Source organism: Tiliqua scincoides, chromosome 8 (assembly GCF_035046505.1).
Source record: "Tiliqua scincoides isolate rTilSci1 chromosome 8, rTilSci1.hap2, whole genome shotgun sequence".
In the NCBI taxonomy this organism is placed as follows: Eukaryota; Metazoa; Chordata; class Lepidosauria; order Squamata; family Scincidae; genus Tiliqua; species Tiliqua scincoides.
In genome coordinates, this window is record NC_089828.1 from 42,004,648 (window position 1) to 42,024,085 (window position 19,438).

At 47.0% G+C, this 19,438-nt stretch overlaps 1 protein-coding gene across 1 annotated transcript in view; it reads right to left on the reverse strand.

Annotated features, from left to right (window-relative positions):
• FBN3 (fibrillin 3) overlaps positions 1-19,438 on the reverse strand; it is a 144,658-nt gene that overhangs the window by 13,940 nt on the left and 111,280 nt on the right. Inside the window, exons 45-56 of the mRNA XM_066636426.1 lie at positions 18,761-18,877; positions 18,546-18,674; positions 16,965-17,084; positions 15,794-15,919; positions 14,680-14,832; positions 14,024-14,089; positions 13,356-13,481; positions 10,844-10,963; positions 9,909-10,031; positions 9,482-9,613; positions 2,454-2,579; positions 1,103-1,309 (exon numbers count right to left, since the gene is read on the reverse strand). Coding sequence (XP_066492523.1) covers positions 1,103-1,309; positions 2,454-2,579; positions 9,482-9,613; positions 9,909-10,031; positions 10,844-10,963; positions 13,356-13,481; positions 14,024-14,089; positions 14,680-14,832; positions 15,794-15,919; positions 16,965-17,084; positions 18,546-18,674; positions 18,761-18,877 — 1,545 coding nt within the window. The remainder of the gene's footprint in view (positions 1-1,102; positions 1,310-2,453; positions 2,580-9,481; positions 9,614-9,908; positions 10,032-10,843; positions 10,964-13,355; positions 13,482-14,023; positions 14,090-14,679; positions 14,833-15,793; positions 15,920-16,964; positions 17,085-18,545; positions 18,675-18,760; positions 18,878-19,438) is intronic.

Sequence of the window (19,438 nt, forward strand, 5' to 3'; positions counted from 1 at the left end):
TGAGTTAATTGGACAACATTGACTGGAACAGTTTGAAGCTTAAGTGTTTTTCAATGTCAGTTAAACCTCATTAGGGTTTACAACATTAAAAGCACTAAGATTGGGCATTTTGGGATGGGGAGGGTGGAACTGGGGTATATCAGGCCTGGAAAGTCTTATGCAGGGCCACTTGAACTTCCACCAGCTATATAGCTGGTAGAGATCTGAGTATCCCCATAGGGCAGGCTGAGGCATTACTTGGGGTAAGGGGAAAATATCCCCTTACCCCAAGGAGATGTACAGCCACCTCCTAACCTGCGCTGGATACAGGGATTGGGTTATAAATTCCTGTGCAGGTTACAATTGGGCTGTAAATTTTGGTGACATGCATAGAGGTTATTTTTTGGTTCAGTAGGTGAAACTATTGCCTGATTAAAGAGTCTGTTGTGAAGAATGGCCTTGTTAAAGGGTCACTCACTTTCACAGAAACCCCTAAAATATTGTCACTTTGCTAGTGCTTTGTGTGCAAAGTGTCTCAGGTTAATTCTCCAGCATCTCTACTTAAAAGGGGCTGAGAAAGATGTCTGTCTGCCTGACATGTTGCAGAACTTCTACCAGTGGCTGGGCTAGATGGCCTGTCAGGCAGTTTTGCTCCCAATAAGGCACACATAAGTATGTGTTATACACCTAACACCACACTGCAGGTTTTATAGTGAGCAACAATGATTTTAATTTCCTTCTGAATTCTTAAAAAGTCAGTAGTATTTGTTTATACTGTTTATATTTTTGCTTATATGTATGCAATCTTATATTAAAATACACATTTGGTCTTTTAAACTCACATACACTTTAAATTTTGATTGCTTTCCATCCTACCATAGAGATAGAAAGTCTATAATAAATTGTATTTATATCTCTAAGATTCTGTAGAGCTTGGCTGTGAACCTGGAGCCCTGCAAACATGTTCCCAATTGGGACGCACAGCTCCTAAGGCCAGCCCTGGACCCAACTTGGGAGAAGACAGCTGTGCTCACATACTACATTAACATGGACCTGTGGCTTACAACCCAAAGAGTACGGTGAGACCACAACATTTCATCCATCCCTAAAGGGTGAGGCTTACCTCTCCCATCCGTTGTATAGCCTGGCCCATGTGGACACAGCTTCTTGTAGTGGGCAGTGCCAGGGAATGGGCAGAGTTCACACTGGGGTCCCCAACCTCGCCCTCCGTTGCAACAGCATTCTGACTTGGTAACCTGGTGGCGGTTGGTGGAGGCCATCTGACACATCGTCTGAAGCACTTCGGTGAAGCAGAATCCTTGGCGGGTGTCTGAGGGAGCAGAGATGGACAGTAATTGGTGTGCCTGATAAAGCACCTGGATCCTGTGCTTCATTCAGGTCAAGCTTCAGACAGAATGAGAGCTGGTACAACAAGTTGAGCCTCTGGTCACAGCAAAAACAGTTCATGCCCTTTTGAAAATCAGTGGTTGGCAACCTTCAGTCTCGAAAGACTATGGTAAATCAACCAAGTTGTCAAACTCAGATGCCCCAGATTTTCAAGGATTCACATTTCCTCTGTAAAGTTTGATTTCTGAGGGATGCTTATCTTTAAAAATAATAAAAAAGTCTTCCTACTCACTTTCAAAGTAATAAAAAATCTCAGTCCAGAAGGTATCTGTTAAAAATTGAAATTTCAGATTAACTAAGTGGTGTTCTGAATGTTTCCCTTCATTTTTGTAGTCCAATTGACAGGACTTGGCAACAATGGGGGAGGGACTGGTGGGATTGCAAGTATTAGGGGGCTAACTAGTAGCAGTGGTGGCAGCGCAGATGTAATTTTACTTTTTCTTTGTATATGCAGGCAGTCAGTGGCATAGCTACAGGGGAGTGATGTGGTAAGTACTGTGGGTGCTGCAATGTGCTGTGCAGGTGGCCCCTCCTGCTTGCCCTCTGGGCAGTGAGGGCGAAACGCAGAGTATGTTTACAGCACCTGCAGTACTTACCGCATCACCCCCCCGTAGCTATGCCACTGCAGTCAGCAATGCTAGAAATGCTGCAGGTCTTCCCAGTCTAGCTCTTGCTTGCAGCCATTTTTTGTTCTGCAGAATGCACTAGGCAGGGTATAATGAAACATCACAACGCTGTATAATTGTATACATTGTATAATTCCTTGGTGCATTCTGGGGGGAAAAACTGGCAGCCACTGGGAAAGGTACGTGTTGCTGCTGCCACTTGCACAGGTGTGCCATAAAAACAAAAGCAAACTTGTGCTGTTGCCAGTATGCTTCCCCCAACATCTCATAAACATTTGGTCCAAAGAGTTCCATTTTGTTCCTTCCACCAACCGCCCCACTTTTCCCTTCAGACCAGCACCAGGTCAAACCAGGATAAATGCATGATAAAAGCAAAACTCTCGTGCACAGAACCCTGTTGTCTTGGCTGAACAAAAAGGAGCTGTGCGTGTTGCTGTTTACCGAGGCACTCGGTGCCAGAGGGGCTGGTTTGGAAGCCTTCGTTGCAATCACAGCGGTAGCTGCCCATGGTGTTCACGCATCGCCCGTTGGGGCAAATTCCTGGCTTGGTACGGCATTCGTTCTCATCTGCGGGCAGCAGGGATGAAAGAAGAGAAAGTTAAGAGCAAGGTGACAAGGTAGCTTAGCATTGTAGAGTACTGGAAGGCAGTACAATCCTATTGGGCTGCCCTTCTAGGGGAACATGTACTGGCTGCTGAAAAGCAGCCGTAAACCTAGCTCCAGCAGCAAGACAAGTAGTGCTGGAACACCAGTGGGAAGGGTGGAGCCTTCCCACTGTGTGTTGTCAGGCTGCTGGCCACCCACTGGAGCAGGTAAGTGACTAGGGAAGGGTGGAAAGGGGTGGTGACGTGGGTGCAGGAAGGGCAAGTTGGCTCTAGAAAGGGGCGGGTTTGGTGGCAGCAGCAGCTGCTGAATCCTAGCCTCCTCCTGGATCCAATCCCATGACTCCAGCGATCTTGCTAGCTCAGGTCCAAGTAGATTCCTCTGCACTCAGGGCCCACCTCAGGGTAAGGGAACAAATGTTCCTTTACCCAGAGGAGACTTCCTGGACTGCCCCCCCCCCCAATACATAGGATACAGTGCGAGCCTTTTTGGCGTACCTGAATTGGCAGGGTATGTGTGTGCAAAAGACTGGGCACTAAAACAACTATAGAGAATTATGTTTTGTGGATACATTTTTTAAGGCAATAATGTTAAATACTAATAATCCAAAATGTAAGACTTCAGATTCTCCTTTAAGAAGAATCTGATGAATTACAGCATCTTTAATTGATGCTTAAAATAAACAAATTTAGGCATTCTAATCAAGCATATAGGAATTCATAGTTTTGAGAAGCGAGGAGAATTGCCCTTCAAATGCCATGTTTGGAAATCTGAATAAAATTAGCACATTGATAAAATCTGAATTAACCGAAATCTGAATTGTCTTCATACTAAATTCTACATCAATTTGCCAAAGGGATATGACAAGGTATTGCATACAAACAGGAAGATTTGAGCTTACCTGTGAATTCCCCTTCTTGGTGGTCTCCATGGCAGGGTCAGTCCTTGACATCTGGGAAGCTCCTCCCTCTCAGGCAGGCAGGTCAGGTTACAAAATCTTCCTGAGGGGAGGGGCTCTCTTGATTCCCCAGACTACAGAACCTTGATGGCCCCTGTCCAGATCAGTTCTGTCTTGGACTTGCTCAGGTAGATGTCCCTCCTTGAAGTCCAATGTGTCAAAAGGCCATCCAGATGAACTCTGATGACCTAAATCTTACCATTCTGAACCAAGAAAAACTAGGACCATATTGTACCCCAGTTCAGGGACCTAATGAGGACCTGTCAGGGATGTTTTGACCTTATCTTCTACCACCCCATTGTTTTATGTTTGCTGACTTTTTTATATATACTTTTATGTTTGCTGACTTTTTTATATATACTTTTATGTTTATACCCCCTTGTATATATGCTTCAGGCTGTGAGGGTGGGCAGACTGACCCTGACATGGAGACCACTGAGAAGGAGAATTCACAGGTAAGTCAAATCTCCCCATTCTCTGGTGGAATCTCAATGGCAGGGTCAGTCCTTGACATCTGGGAAATGCCCAAGCTGTGCCTCCTCAAGGGTGGGAGCTGCCTGAAGCATCTGAAACTGCTCTGCAGCATGTGCCTGGCAAAAGGCTGTGTCCCTGGAAGCATCTGCCCAGTAGCCTATGAACCTATTCATAGGTTCATGAATGAACCTATGAACTTTATGAACCTATTGGGGGAGCTGCAGATGGCTGCTCTACAACCATCTCCAAGGACAAAAACGCCCTGAATGCTAGAGGTAGCAGCACCCCTTAGCAAATGAGCAACTGTGCCCTGAGACAGCTCCCTTCCATGAGCCCTGTAGGCCTCCACTATCGCATCCCTTACCCATCTGGAGATGGTAGATGGTGAACCTTAAGTCCCTGTTCGTTTGCCTTGTGCAGCACAAACAGTTTTCATGTGTCTGAAGGTAGAGTTTCTGGAGATATACTCTCTGCCCAGCACACAAAGTGTGCCAATCCTGCTCTCTAGGATAAAGGGTTTGGAAAGAAAGACAGGATCTGGAAAACACAGAAATAACCTTGGGGAGGAAAGTAGGGTCGGTGAGGAGAATCACCCTGTTCTTCTGAAAGAGACACAAGTCCTAGCTACAGAAAAATCTGTCAATTCAGACACCCATCTAGGTGATGTTATTCCCACTAAAAAAAGGCAGTTTTCTAGGAAAAAAATATGTAAAGGACAAGTAGCCATAGGCCTGAAAGGGGGCCGTGTTAATGCCTTGAGAATCAGACAAAGTCCTACAAAGGAGCCCTGGTCACTGGAGGTGGGTTGATCAAGGCCACTCCACTAATGAATTTTCTAACATGAGGGTAGGAAGACAGGAGCCAACCCTTAGAAAACCCCAAAATAGATGAGATTGCGAATACTCATCTAAGAGGCCGTACTCAGACCCTTATCCAGACCTGACTAAAGGAACTCTAAGAGTTCCTTCACTTTAATTTTCACTGGTTCTGGAAACAGCAGTCCACCAACCCCCTCTGGGTAGAATTATAAACCCTGTAGATGGCTTTCCTATCAGCAAGCAGGATCTTGAGAACTAGCTCTCAATATCAATTTAGGACGGTGTTGGTCACTTGAGCTCCACGCAGTTAGCTGTAGCATCACTATTTTAGGATGGATGCTGGGACTCTGAGATAGCAGGTTGAGCCTCAGTGGAAGGTGAAAAGGCTGGTGTACTCAGGGGACTTTGAGATTGGAAATCCCTTCTAGCGTTATCTTTAGTAACACTTTTGGAAGACATCTGATAGGAAGAAAAGTATACAGAACACCTTAGGGCCAAGTGAGATGAAGGGCATCCATCCCCATCAAGTCTTGGCATCTCCCCCTGGAAAAGAATATCATCAGCTGGTTGAAGTGCTGGCTTACAAAACAGGTCTAGCGCCAGTGACCTGAACCTCCTGTTCAGCAATGAAAACACTTGGCTGTGAATTTACCATACAGCCTGGTCTACCTTCTGACAACTCAGCCAGTCTGATTTGCTCTTATAGGGAGTAACCCATTCCCCTTCTATCAGCAGCCCAAACAGCTGAGGGACAGGAAAGCCTTGAAGTGCCTCCTGATGTGCTGGAAAAACTGCCAAAGCACTCCCTTTGGTACCATAAGAAGGCTCACATATTAATCTCTGTTCCCCCATCAGTATAAGAAGACCTGTGATGGGGTCCTACTAACCTACTCAGGCCCACTCAAAGGCAAGCCTAGCATCAGGTGTTGTATTATCTGTTAGACTTGATGCTCTGGCTGAAGGATGCAGATTTTGGAGACCTGCCCAAGGGATGATAGGGCTTAAATTTGGACCATTGAGATCTAAACTTGGATTGACCCTTGGGATGAAAGGATAGCTTGTGACCATGAAAGTTGGTTAGGATTGCGCCCCTAGTTGCCTTAGGTAATAGTTTAGGAAATAGGTCCACTGGTAAAAGCCTGTTCAGGTTATTCTGTGTTAGCGGCTTCCTCCACCAAGAGTTCTTCCTCCCTAGAGGATATGGAGTCTGCGGTGCCCATTTCAAGAAGCCAGTTCGCTTTAGTGGTTGGAGTCCTCTTATGCTGGCTGCCCCTGTAGAAGCTTTGGGGTGGCAGGGAAGATGAAGAGGATGATTGAGACTTGCACCTCTTAGTGGAGTCCCCACAAAGTTAGAGAAAGGAGACCCCAATGAAGATGGGAGGAAAGGTGAACACTGGCGCTTGAAGCTGTAGGACTTAAAGTCCTGTCCTCTCACCCCCTGCTGAGTCCCCATGAGCTGCCCCAATTTGTCAGCTGCAGTCTGATCCACAAGCCCTTCAACCCAGCCTTGCACTAAATGTTGTGCTTCCTGGGACACTGGCAAGGCATTCTGTGCATGGGGAATCCTGTCCTGGGGGGAAACAGCTGCCCCAGCATGGCCCAACTCCTCTCTCAGGCTGACCTCCAGCTAAACCAGCACGTTCCCCAGTGCCTCGAGAAGGGAACTTGCCCCTGTATGCATGAAGGCAGAGACTCAGGCATGCTGATTGTCGCATCCCTGGAAGCTCTGAGGGAACCACGACTCACAAAATGGAGTCCTCAAGGTACTCCTCAGCAAACACTGTGGAGAAAGGCATGCTGATTGTCACATCTCTTGGAAGCCCTGAGGGAACCATGACTCACAAAATGGAGTCCCCAAGGTACTCCTCAGCAAACACTGTGGAGAAAGGCGAAACTTGGGATGTGGAACAAGCTGGGCACCAGACTTCTTTAAAGCCTGCATGACCCTCAGCGTGCCAATGCCAGAACATGGTCGACAGGAGGCCAGAAGCTCCTGAACCCTCTCCCGCTGTTTGAAATGTGAAGGGAGAACACAGTTCCAGCAGGATTTGGTGCCCCAGCCAGGGACGACTCGGTTGGCAGCCTCGTGATTTCTTAGGAGTGCAGTCTCCACCCTGATGGAACAGGCTGAAAGCCCCCTCAGCTGAGATGCTGAGGAGAGGGATGTGCCAGGCATGAACTTAACAGTCCTCAAACTGCAGTAGCAGCTTCTGAGGTAAAAATCTGCCCCAAAACTGAGGGACCGTACTTTGGTGGGCGGGATGGGAGAAAGCTCAATGGCTAGCTCAGGCTTAGAGAGACTGAAACCGCATTGGGCCACGATGGTTGCCATCGAGGGTCACCATGGCTGTGGCTGAGCTGGAGGAGACATTGGCCTGAATCACGGCTGTTAATTTGTCCCAGTTGTAGAGGCAGAGAGCCTGGACTCGGGGTCTCAGATGCCTCTCTAGAAGGGCTTGCCATCTACCATGAATCACCCCTTTATTGAATCAAAAGCGCTTCATCTGGCTTCTGAAGGACTGTGTCGCCACTCTGCCCTCACAGGGTCTTGGCAGCACCTTACCTGCTGTGGAGCAGTTTTGGCAGGAAAGGGCTTGAGCTGTCACCCACCACCATGAATTGCCCTGCAGCCAGGCTCCTATGCTGTTCCCCATACTGGAGGGGAGAATGAGCCCTATAGTTGTCCGGCTGCTTAAGAGAGGCGAGAAGCAACCCCATTTTCTGCCCTAGCAAGGACGGCGGTTGGGGAGCATGGCCAAGAATCGCCCTGCAGCCAGGCTCCTATGCTATTCCCCACACTGGAGGGGAGCACAAGCCCTATGGTTGTCTGGCTGCTTGGGTTGGGGGGGGGGGTGGAGAAGCAACCCCACTTTCTGCTCCAACAAGGACGGCAGTCAGGGGAGCTCAAGCAGGACGGCTGCAGTCCTATTCCTCACAACTTGTTTAAAAATAAAGAACGGGCCAAAACCCCAGAAAAAAAAAACAGTTCTGAAGGTCAGGTAAGCTGATCAAGAGAAAACCCAACCTGCATGTCTAGAGGCAAGGTCGGTCTGGGAACTCGAGAGAGCCCCTCCCCTCAGGAAGCCTTTGTATCCTGACCTGCCTGCCTGAGAGGAAGAAGCTTCCCAGATGTCCAGGACTGACCCTGCCATGGAGATCCCACTGGAGAAGTACTGAAGGACAGGTAATTCATCTCAGTCCTCTTCTGGATTCAGAAATTGCAACAGGGTCCACTCACATCTTTCCTCACAGGAGTGGCATAGCTAAGGAAAGGATTTTCCTTACTGCAGGATTTTCTTTGTTTTATGGATTTGCTGGAAGAGCTGAAAGTTAGTTCTCCCCTCTCACCTTCTCCGAAGCCCTCCCAGACACAACCAGAAGACACTTCATGCTGGTGACTTCCAGTTGCATCTGGAGGCACAGGGAGGCTGGATGCGACCTCCAGAGGGCTGGTGCAGCCCTTAGGGAGGTAATTGTGGCTTTGCAGTGCTTCCCCCCAAGGATTCATTCATCCACAGAATTTGGTATCCGTGGGGGGGGGGGAGGTCCTGGAACAGCTCTCTTGGGGATACCGAGGGCCCACTGTACAGCTCTACATGTACTACTAAATCTAGATGCTTGAATCAATCCTCTTCTCCTGATATATTCAGGATTCTACAGGTAATCATGCAGGAGGGTCTTACCCTCTGGCAACCTTTCTCAAAACTCTTCTTTGCAAAAGCACATTCCATACATTTCACTCAGGGCAAAGAGAAAACAGAAGAGGCCTGGAATAATTAACAATACATTTTGACAATGTGTGCTACTGAAACTGGCAAAATGATTGTAGTGCCTCTTTTTTTTTCTGCTCTTTTATATGACGGACAGCACTGTCCTAACTTGCACTGAAACAGGCAGGCAGGCTGGCCTGCGCTGTTTCCAGTGCGAGTTTCAGGCTGGCTGTGGCCTGGCCTGAGGCAAGGGGAAGTAATTCCCCCTATCCCGGTTAGAGTCATAGCAGTCCCAATGGGGCTACTCGGATCTGCGCCACCTAAAGAGGTGGAGCAGATCCAAGTAGCCCGGGAGTGTCCAGGGCTTCCTGGGGACAGGGATAGGATCCAGCATAATGGCCAGATCTTGGCCCTACCCCCTGCTCCCTGTCCACTCGCCCATAGCTTCCTGCCTGCTGCCCTCCCTCTCTCTGCCCCAGAACACCTCCTCCCTGTCCTCCCCAGACTCTGTGCCAGCCGAGCTTGGCTGGCACAGACTCACCTGTCTCCATCAGCATGGAGGTTGGATTTGACTTCCGCGGGTCAGCACACGTTCGTGTGGCAGCCCAGCTGATGTCTGAGGAGAAGCAAATGTACTTTACAGCACGTTTGCAACCCTCCCAGGCCGGTGCAAGAGACTTGTGCTAGCCGAGTACATCTTTAGGATTGTACTCCAAGTCAGACTCTTCAGGGTTCTAATACAGCTCTATAAAAAAAATTATATACCACTTTCTCTCTGGAGTTTCCCGGCGAGTGGGAGGGGCCGCTTACACAGCATGTTACGGCACCTGCAGTACTTAACTCACCGCCCCCTATAGCTACACCACTGCCACACAGTCATGAGAACTAGAAAAGGAAATGCATCACCTGTACAGCCTTCACCATCAGGCCTGCGTTGCATCCCAGGTGGGCAGATACAAGCAAAGGTGCCAATAAGGTTCTTGCACATCATCCCATGAGATTCACAATCGTTCATCCCCTCTGTGCATTCATCCAGATCTGTGGGAGAAGGACAGCAGCTGTGAGATGCTGGCAACAGGCACTTCAAAACCCCTGGGCAGGATTAGGAAGTTGTGGAGATTAATAGCCCAATCCTATCCTCCTCCTCCCCTCCCGAGAAGGCAGATCAGGAGCCTTGGAAAAATATTTTTCCTTACCTCCTTCTAAGCCTTCTACTCACCAATGGGTTTTCTCGGTCCTGGTCTAACTCTTTAGCTGGTGCAAGTCCGGGGAACGAAAGGGAGCATGTTGAGGAAGGGGACAGCATCCTGGCCTCCCCGTCAAGAATACTTACCTTTGCACATCCTCCGATCATCCCGCAGGGTGTACCCAGATGGGCAGGTGCAATCATAGGAGCCGAGGGTGTTGATGCACCGGAAGGCACAGAGCAGCGGGTTCAAGGCACACTCATTGATATCTAGTGGGAAGTGAAATAATAAGTCTTTTGAGGCTGGAAGATGTCTGCACTTTGGTTTAAGTCCACCCCTCATGGAGTAAACATCTATCAGTGTCTATGATCTATGATATCCAACTGGAACCTCCATGTACAGAGGCAGTCTAGTTCTGAATACTATTTATTTTAATTTATTTAGATACTGTTGTCAAAATATATTTTCACAAGAAATAACCTCCATCCAAAAAAACAATACTAGTATTAAATGATAAAACAAAAAGCATAAATGCAGCAAGATTATAAGAACCTGCAGCACTAAGTATGAAGCTGCTGGTAGGCAAACAGCACTAGCTAGCTACTCTCCCTATGGTCTCCACAAAGGCAGCTGGATGACCACTGCTGGAAAAAGAATGCTGGAGTAGAGGGACCTTTGGTCTGATCCAGCAGGGCTCTTTCTATGTTCTTAACCCCAGATCACAGGTATACACATTTGATCCCTGTTGCATATATGCAACACTGGACAGAAATGGCTTAAGTGTACCCTCATGTGAGTGAGACACCTGTGATAGAGTCACATTCATGCAATGCCACTCTTTGGAAAATTAGGGATGTTTCAGGATGGAGGGTTTAGCATATGATAAACACATAAAAGTGTACTGTGTGCCAAATGGCCACCTTCAGAGCTCGCCTGAATAAGAGGCAACTGAACATCCTATTTTAAGAGAAGAATTTGAGATATAGTCCAAAAGATCACTTCTTCATGCTTTTATGAAGTTGTAGGGAGGCAACTGGGCCCAGACCAACAGCTATCCAAAAGGCAGCACTAACCCCGTTACCTTCACAAGTCATCATAGGACCGGGCTCAAATCCCTCATCGCATGCACATTCAAAGCCACCAACCACGTTGGTGCATGTTCCATTCCCGCACGGGTTCCCGATGGAGCACTCGTCTGTGTCTGGTATGGATGGAAGAAGGCAAGAAGCCAAGATGGCCAAGTTAGCATTCCATGACCATGTTTCTGCATGATTATGTTGTTTGGCTTAATCAATATCCCAATGATGGTTGGCAACCTTCAGTCTCGAAAGACTATGGTATAAGCCTACAGCACCCGATATTCCCAGGCGGTCTCCCATCCAAGTACTAACCAGGCCTGACCCTGCTTAGCTTCCAAGATCAGACAAGATTGGGCATGTGCAGGGTAACAGTTATCTTTGAGGTTAAGGCAAATTTTAACATGGGTGGGGCTTGAAATTAAGGACTATTTTCTTTCTGGTGTTTTGTGAGATGATATTAAAAAGAAAAAAAATTACAGAAAGCCGGTAATTGAGCAGTAGGCTTTGTATACTAAACTTGAAAGTTATTTTTTACTTTCTTTGATAGCTCAAGAAGGTATTTGATATTTAATTTTCAGTAATATGCAAAAACATTTAAAATTGTAATCAATTAATTAATCAGTTAAAAGAACTCTATATCTGGTTAGACTGCTCCAAAAGATGAGTGAATGACAGGTTTTTCCCTCACATGTAATTAGTATATCTTGAATACAATTGGAAGCAGTGGCATAGATGGAGGGGGGGCGAAACACTCAGCCTGGCAGGGAGGTGGGCGAGCGGCCCTCCCTTCGGAAACATTCCTGGTGGAGGAGGGCAAAATGGGGCTCCATTTTGCCCCCCTCCACCAGGAATGGCTCCGAAGGGAGGGGCCACTCGCCCACCTCCCTGCCAGGCTGAGTGCTCCGCCCCCCCTCCAGCTACGCTTCCGATTGGAGTGAACAGAAAAAATATAGAAATGATGTATTATTGCAGGAGAGCTCACATTCCTCCCTACTTTCTGACTATGTAACTGGAATGGCAGGCACACACACCAATGACTCAAACACTAGTTCAGCCATCAGTTCTGCCCCTATCTTCATGCTTCACGTAGACTACTACCGTATTTTTTTTTTTTAAAACTAAACATGCTGATGAACTTTTGTATGTTTTGCCATTCATTTGTCCCTTATCCATTAAAAATAGTATTTTAAAAACTGCCCTAGGGAGGTTCTGTGTGGTTCTCTGTGACAACCCCTGCTAATTGGGTAAGAGGCACTTTTTCAAGTGGGTGCTCCTTTTTTTAGCAGGGGGAGAGTAACTGGCCCACCTCACCCCAGCACTGTCTGTTCTAGTGGCTGTCTGCTGGTGTTCTTTTTGCATCTTTTTAGATTGTGAGCCCTTTTGGGACAGGGAGCCATTTAGTTATTTGATTTTTCTCTGTAAACCGCTTTGTGAACTTTTAGTTGAAAAGCGGTATATAAATACTGTTAATAATAAATACTGTTAATAATCATAGAGGAGGAACAGTTAATCAGCACTGCAAAGAGCTTGTGTAAGTATTACAAAGCCCAATCCTGAGCTGACCGGGGCTTGGGGCTGCCGCAGTGCCAAAATGGCTGCTGCGGTATCCAGCACGCAACCAAGCAGCTGCTGGCGGCTCCTCAGGGGAAGCAGACTTTCTTCCCCTTCCCCCAGGTAAGCAAAGCAGCCCTGCAATGGGGCTACTAAATTCTATGATAGCTCTGGAGCTATCGCAGAATTGGAGAGTCCCACGCTGGACCATGCAGTCCCACAGAGCTCCACCAGTCCCACCCCCTCCCTCCCTCCCATCTCCCTCACCATGCCTCCTTCTCGCCCTCCCTCATCTCCCTCTGCCCTGGAACGCCTCCTCCACAACTTTCCCCACACATCTCTCCGCCATCAGGCGGTCCGGGCAACTGCTGGGCGGTGGAGCGTGGGTCTTGTGCCAGAGCTGGCCCACAGTGGGCTCATGCTGGCTTAGCTCAGGTGCTGAGCCCATGGTAAGGGCTTGCAGACCCTAGGGCAGACCCTAGGCGTGCATATCAAACACTGAAACTAAGGATGATACAACAGCTCCTCTCCATCTTTGCAGGTGATAAAATGGGAGCAGGGAGGGGGCTGTTTGACAATCTCAGGGATAAGGCACACATTTCTCTGAAAATTTTGGGGATGGGTGGGTTTACCACTGTCTGGCAGCGTTGGGTGTTTGATGTCACTCATGACCCAGGCATGAGTCAGCCACCAGGGAAACAAGCTTCAAGTGTTCACGCTGTCTCCCACAGAAGCAGAGTATAAAGCAGTTAAACAAAAGGGGGGGGGAGGACACCTGCTGCCACTAATCCACAGCAAGCCATCTGCCTACAAAACATCACCCCCAGCATGCAGTTCTGCAGAAACTGAAGTTAGAAGAATGTTTGGCTCAGCCCGAGTCAAAACGGGTTTAACCTACTGTTTATGAGCTGCTCTGTACATTCCTCACTCCCCCAGAAAGAACACAGCTGTCCAGACACTTACCCACACAATTCACTCCCGTGTAGTCAAGGTTGTATCCAAAGGGGCACTCGCAGCGGAACGACCCATCTGTATTAATGCAAGCCCCGTTGATGCAAATGCCAGGATTCTCAGAGCATTCATTCACATCTAGCAGGGAAGCCAGAAAGACCACATTCAAGATCTGGCAAATACAGTTTACATTTTGCTTTTCAACATTTTTGTCTTCCTTGGCATATGGTTTTATTTGCCAAAAGATCCTCAGTGGCAGAAGGCGCAAATACACAGCATTTAAAAAAACGATATAGATTTTCTGTAGTTTCAGTAACAGTGAAGGAATGGACTGAAACCCATATTCTCCATCATTCCTTTGCTTCCACTAATTGAATTTATGGCCATTTATGGCCCAATCTTATGGGCCTGTGTTCCAGTGACAGTGTGCTTTAAAGCTGTTGCAAACTTTAGCACATCATTTTGCACAGCTAGGCAAGTGCTGCAGCCAAGAGCCAATGGCCTTCCCTTGAGCCTCTTTGTTGGTAAGTCAGTACGAAGGGTGGGTGGGTGGACGGAATGATGTGAGGAGTGGGAGGAATGGAGTAGAGACTGGGGCAGGGAGGAGGATGGATTGAGGTCAGGAAGTGCTGCTAGTGGTAGTGTCACAGCTGATATCTTCTCGCATATCACCACCTCACCTTCTCGTGTATCTCCTGGTCCAGGAATGGCTCCGTGACCATATGGGCACAGTTCTTGGAAGGCAACTATAGAGGAGGAAATAAATGAGGTTATATTTCTTTATCAAACATTAATGTCACTTTCCCCTGGAAGCCACCCAAAATAGTTTACAAATTAATAACACACATACACAAATTTTTTTAAAAATCCCCAAGAGTAGGCAAAAATACAATAGACTATGGAGTGATATAGGACAAGGGTGTCAAACATAAGGCTGCAGGCCAAATACGGCCCACAGAAGCACTTTATCCAGCCCACAGAATACGACCAACAGAAGCTCTTTAAATAAGATTTTTATCCACATCTCCCCAGATGCACGCCTGCATTGGTGGGGGTGGGCTTAGTTAGTTAGTCCCTGGGCAGGTTAATGTGTCTGGTAACTGCACTGAGTCTCCAAAGTGATATGGAAAGGGGTTCTTCTTTTTCAAAAGTTTCCCTCCCAGATCTCTCTGCAAGTTCAGTTTGCATGTAATGCATCAGTAGTGATGAGAAGACAGACTCTGTTTCTGCTACCATCACCTCTATCCATATCACACTTCTCACTGTCCTCTCATCCTTTTAGCCCACAAACCTTCCCCAGATGCCCCCTATCCCCCAAACAAAGTCAGGCACTTACCATTGCCCTCCTGGGGGCACAGCTCACACGGGTCACCCCAGCCTTCCCCAGGCATCTTGCTGCAGCAGCACCGGGCCTTGGTGGTGTTAAAGGCCTTGGGGACAGAGCACTTCCCATTGTCAAAGCGAGTGAAGCAGAAGCTCTGCCGAGTGTCTGCAAAGGGAGTGGGGACAGAAGTCAAAGCATGATGGGGTGGAAGGTGAAAGGTACTAAAGAGTCAATACCCTTACAGCACGATCTTAGGTATGTCTACTTTAAGTATGTTTTTTGGGTCTAATGAAACTTACCACACCTGCCCAAATCTTAGATACTGTTATAATTCACAGAGAGCAAAGGAAAAAGAAGCACTGAGATTTTTAACATCCCTGGACAAGTCAGTACATTTTTCTAAGATCGTAGGAAAGAGGAGCCTGTGTAATCCTTCAACTTTGTCTATTCAAGTGCTGGAAAAGTTTCTCCACACAACCCACCACCGTGCTTGTGGGCTTCCCAAAGATACTGTGTCAGGCACTGCTGGAAAGGGGGTGCTGGACTAAATAGGCTTTTGATCTGATCCAGAAATGTTTTTCTTGTATTCTTAAGTGGCTGCCCTGTGCAGCAAAGTCTGAAGAGTCCTTACAGAAGGTTTGAACGAGACTTGAAAGGAGGACATCTAAAAGGATTTATTTATTTACATTTTTTCATATTCACATACCACCTTTCCTCTAAGGAGTTCTAGCTATTTTACAGTGGGCCCTACATTGGGCCCTCAGTGCAAGGGATCTGTTCCAGGTAACGCCCCCCCCCCCCAGTTGCCAAATTCTACAAGCAATTAAATTCATGGGAGGGGACACTGTGCCACAATTACCTGGGGGCTGTGTGTGGCCTCCCGGATGTGTCCAGACGGCACTTCTGATTGATACTGGTGACATCTGATACAGGAGGTGTTTTGAGGCTCTCCAGTCATGGACTCGGCATCCATGGTACTCAAATCCGTGGATGCTGAGCCCACCAATAAGGAGGGCCCACTGTACATTGCTCTTCATTTTATCCTCACAACAACTCTGTGAGGTAGGTTATGTTGAAAGATAGCGCCAGACCCAAGGTCAGCAGCGTGCACCTCGGTGGTACTTACCAAAACAGCGTCGGCCGTTGTCGGAGAGCACAAAACCTGGTGGGCAGATGCACTGGAAGGTTCCAGGTGTGTTAGTGCAGGTGCCAAACAGGCAGATGTTGGGTTCCTCTTCACATTCATTGATATCTGCAAGCCACCAAGGAAGAATCAGCAACAACTTCAAAGATGGGATGTTGCACCAAAGATGGGTGGGGGGAGGCTTTGGCCACAGGCAAGGAAAAAGGGTAGCACAGGTGGCCTTGCAGCAGTAGTTTGACTTTCATCCATGTGACTTTCATCACTTTGCTCTTTCAGCCATTTTCAATTATAACCACACTTCAAATTTCATCCACATGTTTGCCTTTTTCGTCCAATTTCACCCAACTTTCCACAATGTTCTTTGATGTTCTTATGTTTATTTTTTTAATTTCTATTTATTTAGGCTTCACACACATTCACATGTGTAATATAGTTATTTATCTTTATTGCTGGCCAAAATAAATTTGCAATCTAAATAAGGCCATGCCTAACATTCATCCATTTTTGATTTTCATCCATGCTCTGGTCCCTAACCAGATGAAAGTGCAAGGTATTGCTCAACCACACCGGGGGTGGGGTGGGGTGTGTGTGTAGTGAGGTGGAGAAGGGGTGAGGGGCTCAGTCCTTGCAAGGGGTGACCTGTCTTCATATTAAAAATAATACACAATGCTCAATGTAATGACGGCCACAATCTTACAAGGGATTCTAAAACAGATTAGACAAATTCATGAAGTAGAATCTTATCAATTAGCTATTAGCTCAGATATCGAGACGGAAATGTATAGAGGCTGTCTATTGTTTTAATTTGTGCAATATGTTTAAAATGATTGTCAGCTGCCTTGGGGGCCTCTGTTAGGGTCAAAAGGTAGGGAACAAGGGTGTGGATAAATAAAATCTAAACTATCTGAATGTCAAATGTTGGGGGCACACAATAAGGAGGATCCTTGTTCTGTGCTCCCAGATTTCCTGGTTGGTCACTGTGAATACAGGATGCTTGCCAAGATGGACCTTTTGTCAAATCCAGGAGGAATCTAACTTTGTTCATATAATTCTCCACTATATCAGCAAGTACTCACTATGATAGCTAAACAGAACTTCCATGTTTAGAAACAGTATACCTTCTTTTTCTATTCTGCATGCACGTGTCCCTTACCAATGCAGTTGTCATTCTGAACTTCGTAGCCTGGAGGGCAGATGCAACGGAAAGAGCCTTCTAGGTTCTGGCAGGTACCTGGAGAACAAGTCCCTGGGAGGCTGACACACTCATTGATGTCTGTAAGAAAGAATGTGATCAGATCAGCTAGAGGGGGTGGAAGGAGTCACCCAACATGGTGCCCTCCAAGGACTTTTTCCTTCTTGGCTGCACTCATTTTCACTCCTGCATCTCCTTTGAGGTACAGTGTAACCTTTGAATCCTTCACTGAGGGCCAAATGACATGTGAGGTAGAATATCTGTGATCAGATTTCCCACTTTTATTTTGTTGCTTTAAAGCAGGGGAGTCCAAAGTTTTTAGCAGGAGGGCCACATCATCTCTCTGACACTGTGTCGGGGGGCCGGGGGAAAAAAAAGAATTAATTTACATTTTAAATTTGAATATATTTACATACATTTACATAAATGAATATATTAAAGATGAACTTATATGAATGAATGAAGGTCTTGCAATAGCTCAAGGCCTATAAAAGGCCTTGCACAAAGCAAGGCTGGCCTTTCCTTTGCTGCTGCTACTGCATCACAGACGTGAAACCACAAGCAGTGGAGGGAGCCCTCATCCCACAGCTCACACGAGAGGTCAATCAGTCACCCTCATGCTGAGAGCAGTTGCATTGGGCCAGTGCGGGCTCCAACAAATCTCCGGAGGGCCAGAGACTCATTGGAGACTAGGGACTCCCTGAGGGCCGCATTGAGAGGCCTTGAGGGCCGCAAGTGGCCCCAGGGCCGGGGTTTGGGCACCCCTGCTTTAAAATATACATAGCAGGGCAAGGGGTTTTTTGATTTTTGCTTAAGCAGTAGTGCTGTGGGAGGGGATGCTTAACCCTTTTCTACTACCAGTTTCCAAATCTAAATTCTGGCTCTCCTCATTAGCCCAGCAGTGGAAAAAAATATAGGCTTGATGTCTTGTTTTCCCACTGCAGGATTTACAGCCCAATTCTACCTGCTCTGGCCATTGTTGTTGTGCCTCTTCTATTGGTGCTGACTGCCATAAAGCAGTCAGCACTAGTCATGAAAGGAATTCCTGGAACACACTGCTCAATGCACTGCTGTTGACTCTAATGGGAGGGCTACAGCCTTTCTGCAGGTGCCAGAGGATCAGGCGCCTCTGACTGATCCAGGTGAGATGGTGGGGGAGGCAGGAGGGGTGGTGGGAGGGTGGAAAGGGATTGGGGAGGGCATAAATTTGCCAATGCGATCACCCTTTCTCAGTTACTTGCAATACCTCTAAAACAGAGCCAAGGGTCCTCTGACCTAGTTAGCCTCTTGGGCCTGCCTTGTTTCTCCCTTGAGATTAGCCCTATACTTCTGCTTTCTTATATTTACGTCCAGCGCTTTGTCCAAACTGGAAAATTTGGAAACCTCTTTCTTCTCCCAGAAATAGCATTTCTGCAGAAGCCTTTTATTAATTTCTTGGCCTATGACTCACTGCCTCCCAATCTATCCCACCCTACTAGGATGCCTCTTCTTCTGAAGGACCCACTGCACGCACTGCACTGAGTTGATCCAGATGGCACCCACCCACGCAGTTCTTGCCATCCAGTGTGTGGTCATAGCCTTCCTGGCACAGGCACCGGAAGGAGCCAATGTTGTTGATGCACTGCCCGTTTCGGCACACCTGCCCCGCCAGAGAGGAGCACTCATCAATATCTGTGAGAAGAACAAGAGGAAAGGTGAGCGCGGATGCTCCCCAAAGCTACTTCCTTTCTGCTCAATTCCATCCCGGACCCTCTTACCCATGCAGTCATTGTTGTGGGTCAGTTCAAACCCAGGGAAGCAGAGGCAGTTATAGGAACCAACAGTATTCTTACAAGTTCCATTCCCGCAGGGTTGACGGTCACATTCATCAATATCTACGGGGCAAAAACAAGGCATGGAGCAAGTGGGTGGGAGCAGAAAATAGCAATTAATAATACTTCACACTTAAATAGTGCTTTAGAGTACAATATATTTCACATGCATTTCTCTATCTTAGAACAACTCTATAAGGCAAATATCCATATTAGCAAATCCATATGTGCAGATGGAAAATATTTACATATACAGGCATACTTCGCTTTAAGGTGCTTTGCTTTAGAGCGTTATGCTAATACAGTACTTTTCATTTGTATTCTTATTTATTGATTTTGGTGCTTGCCTTGCTCTTAAGGGTTTTTTTTGGCAGAGATATCAGCTGATTCTGAGCTGAATGGAGCGAGTCGAGAGGCGCCATTTTGATACCCATGCTCAAAAAGTACTGTGTGTACTTAAGAATTTATTTAATTTTTTTTGCATCGTTTTCTTAGACCTAGAGCAATTGTGCACTTCATAAATGATAATGTAAATATATTTTTAGGCTTTTATGCACTGGCAAGTGAAAAAAAGACTGTGATTCTCTTTAAGGCAGTATTCACTTTATGGTGGTGGTATGGAAA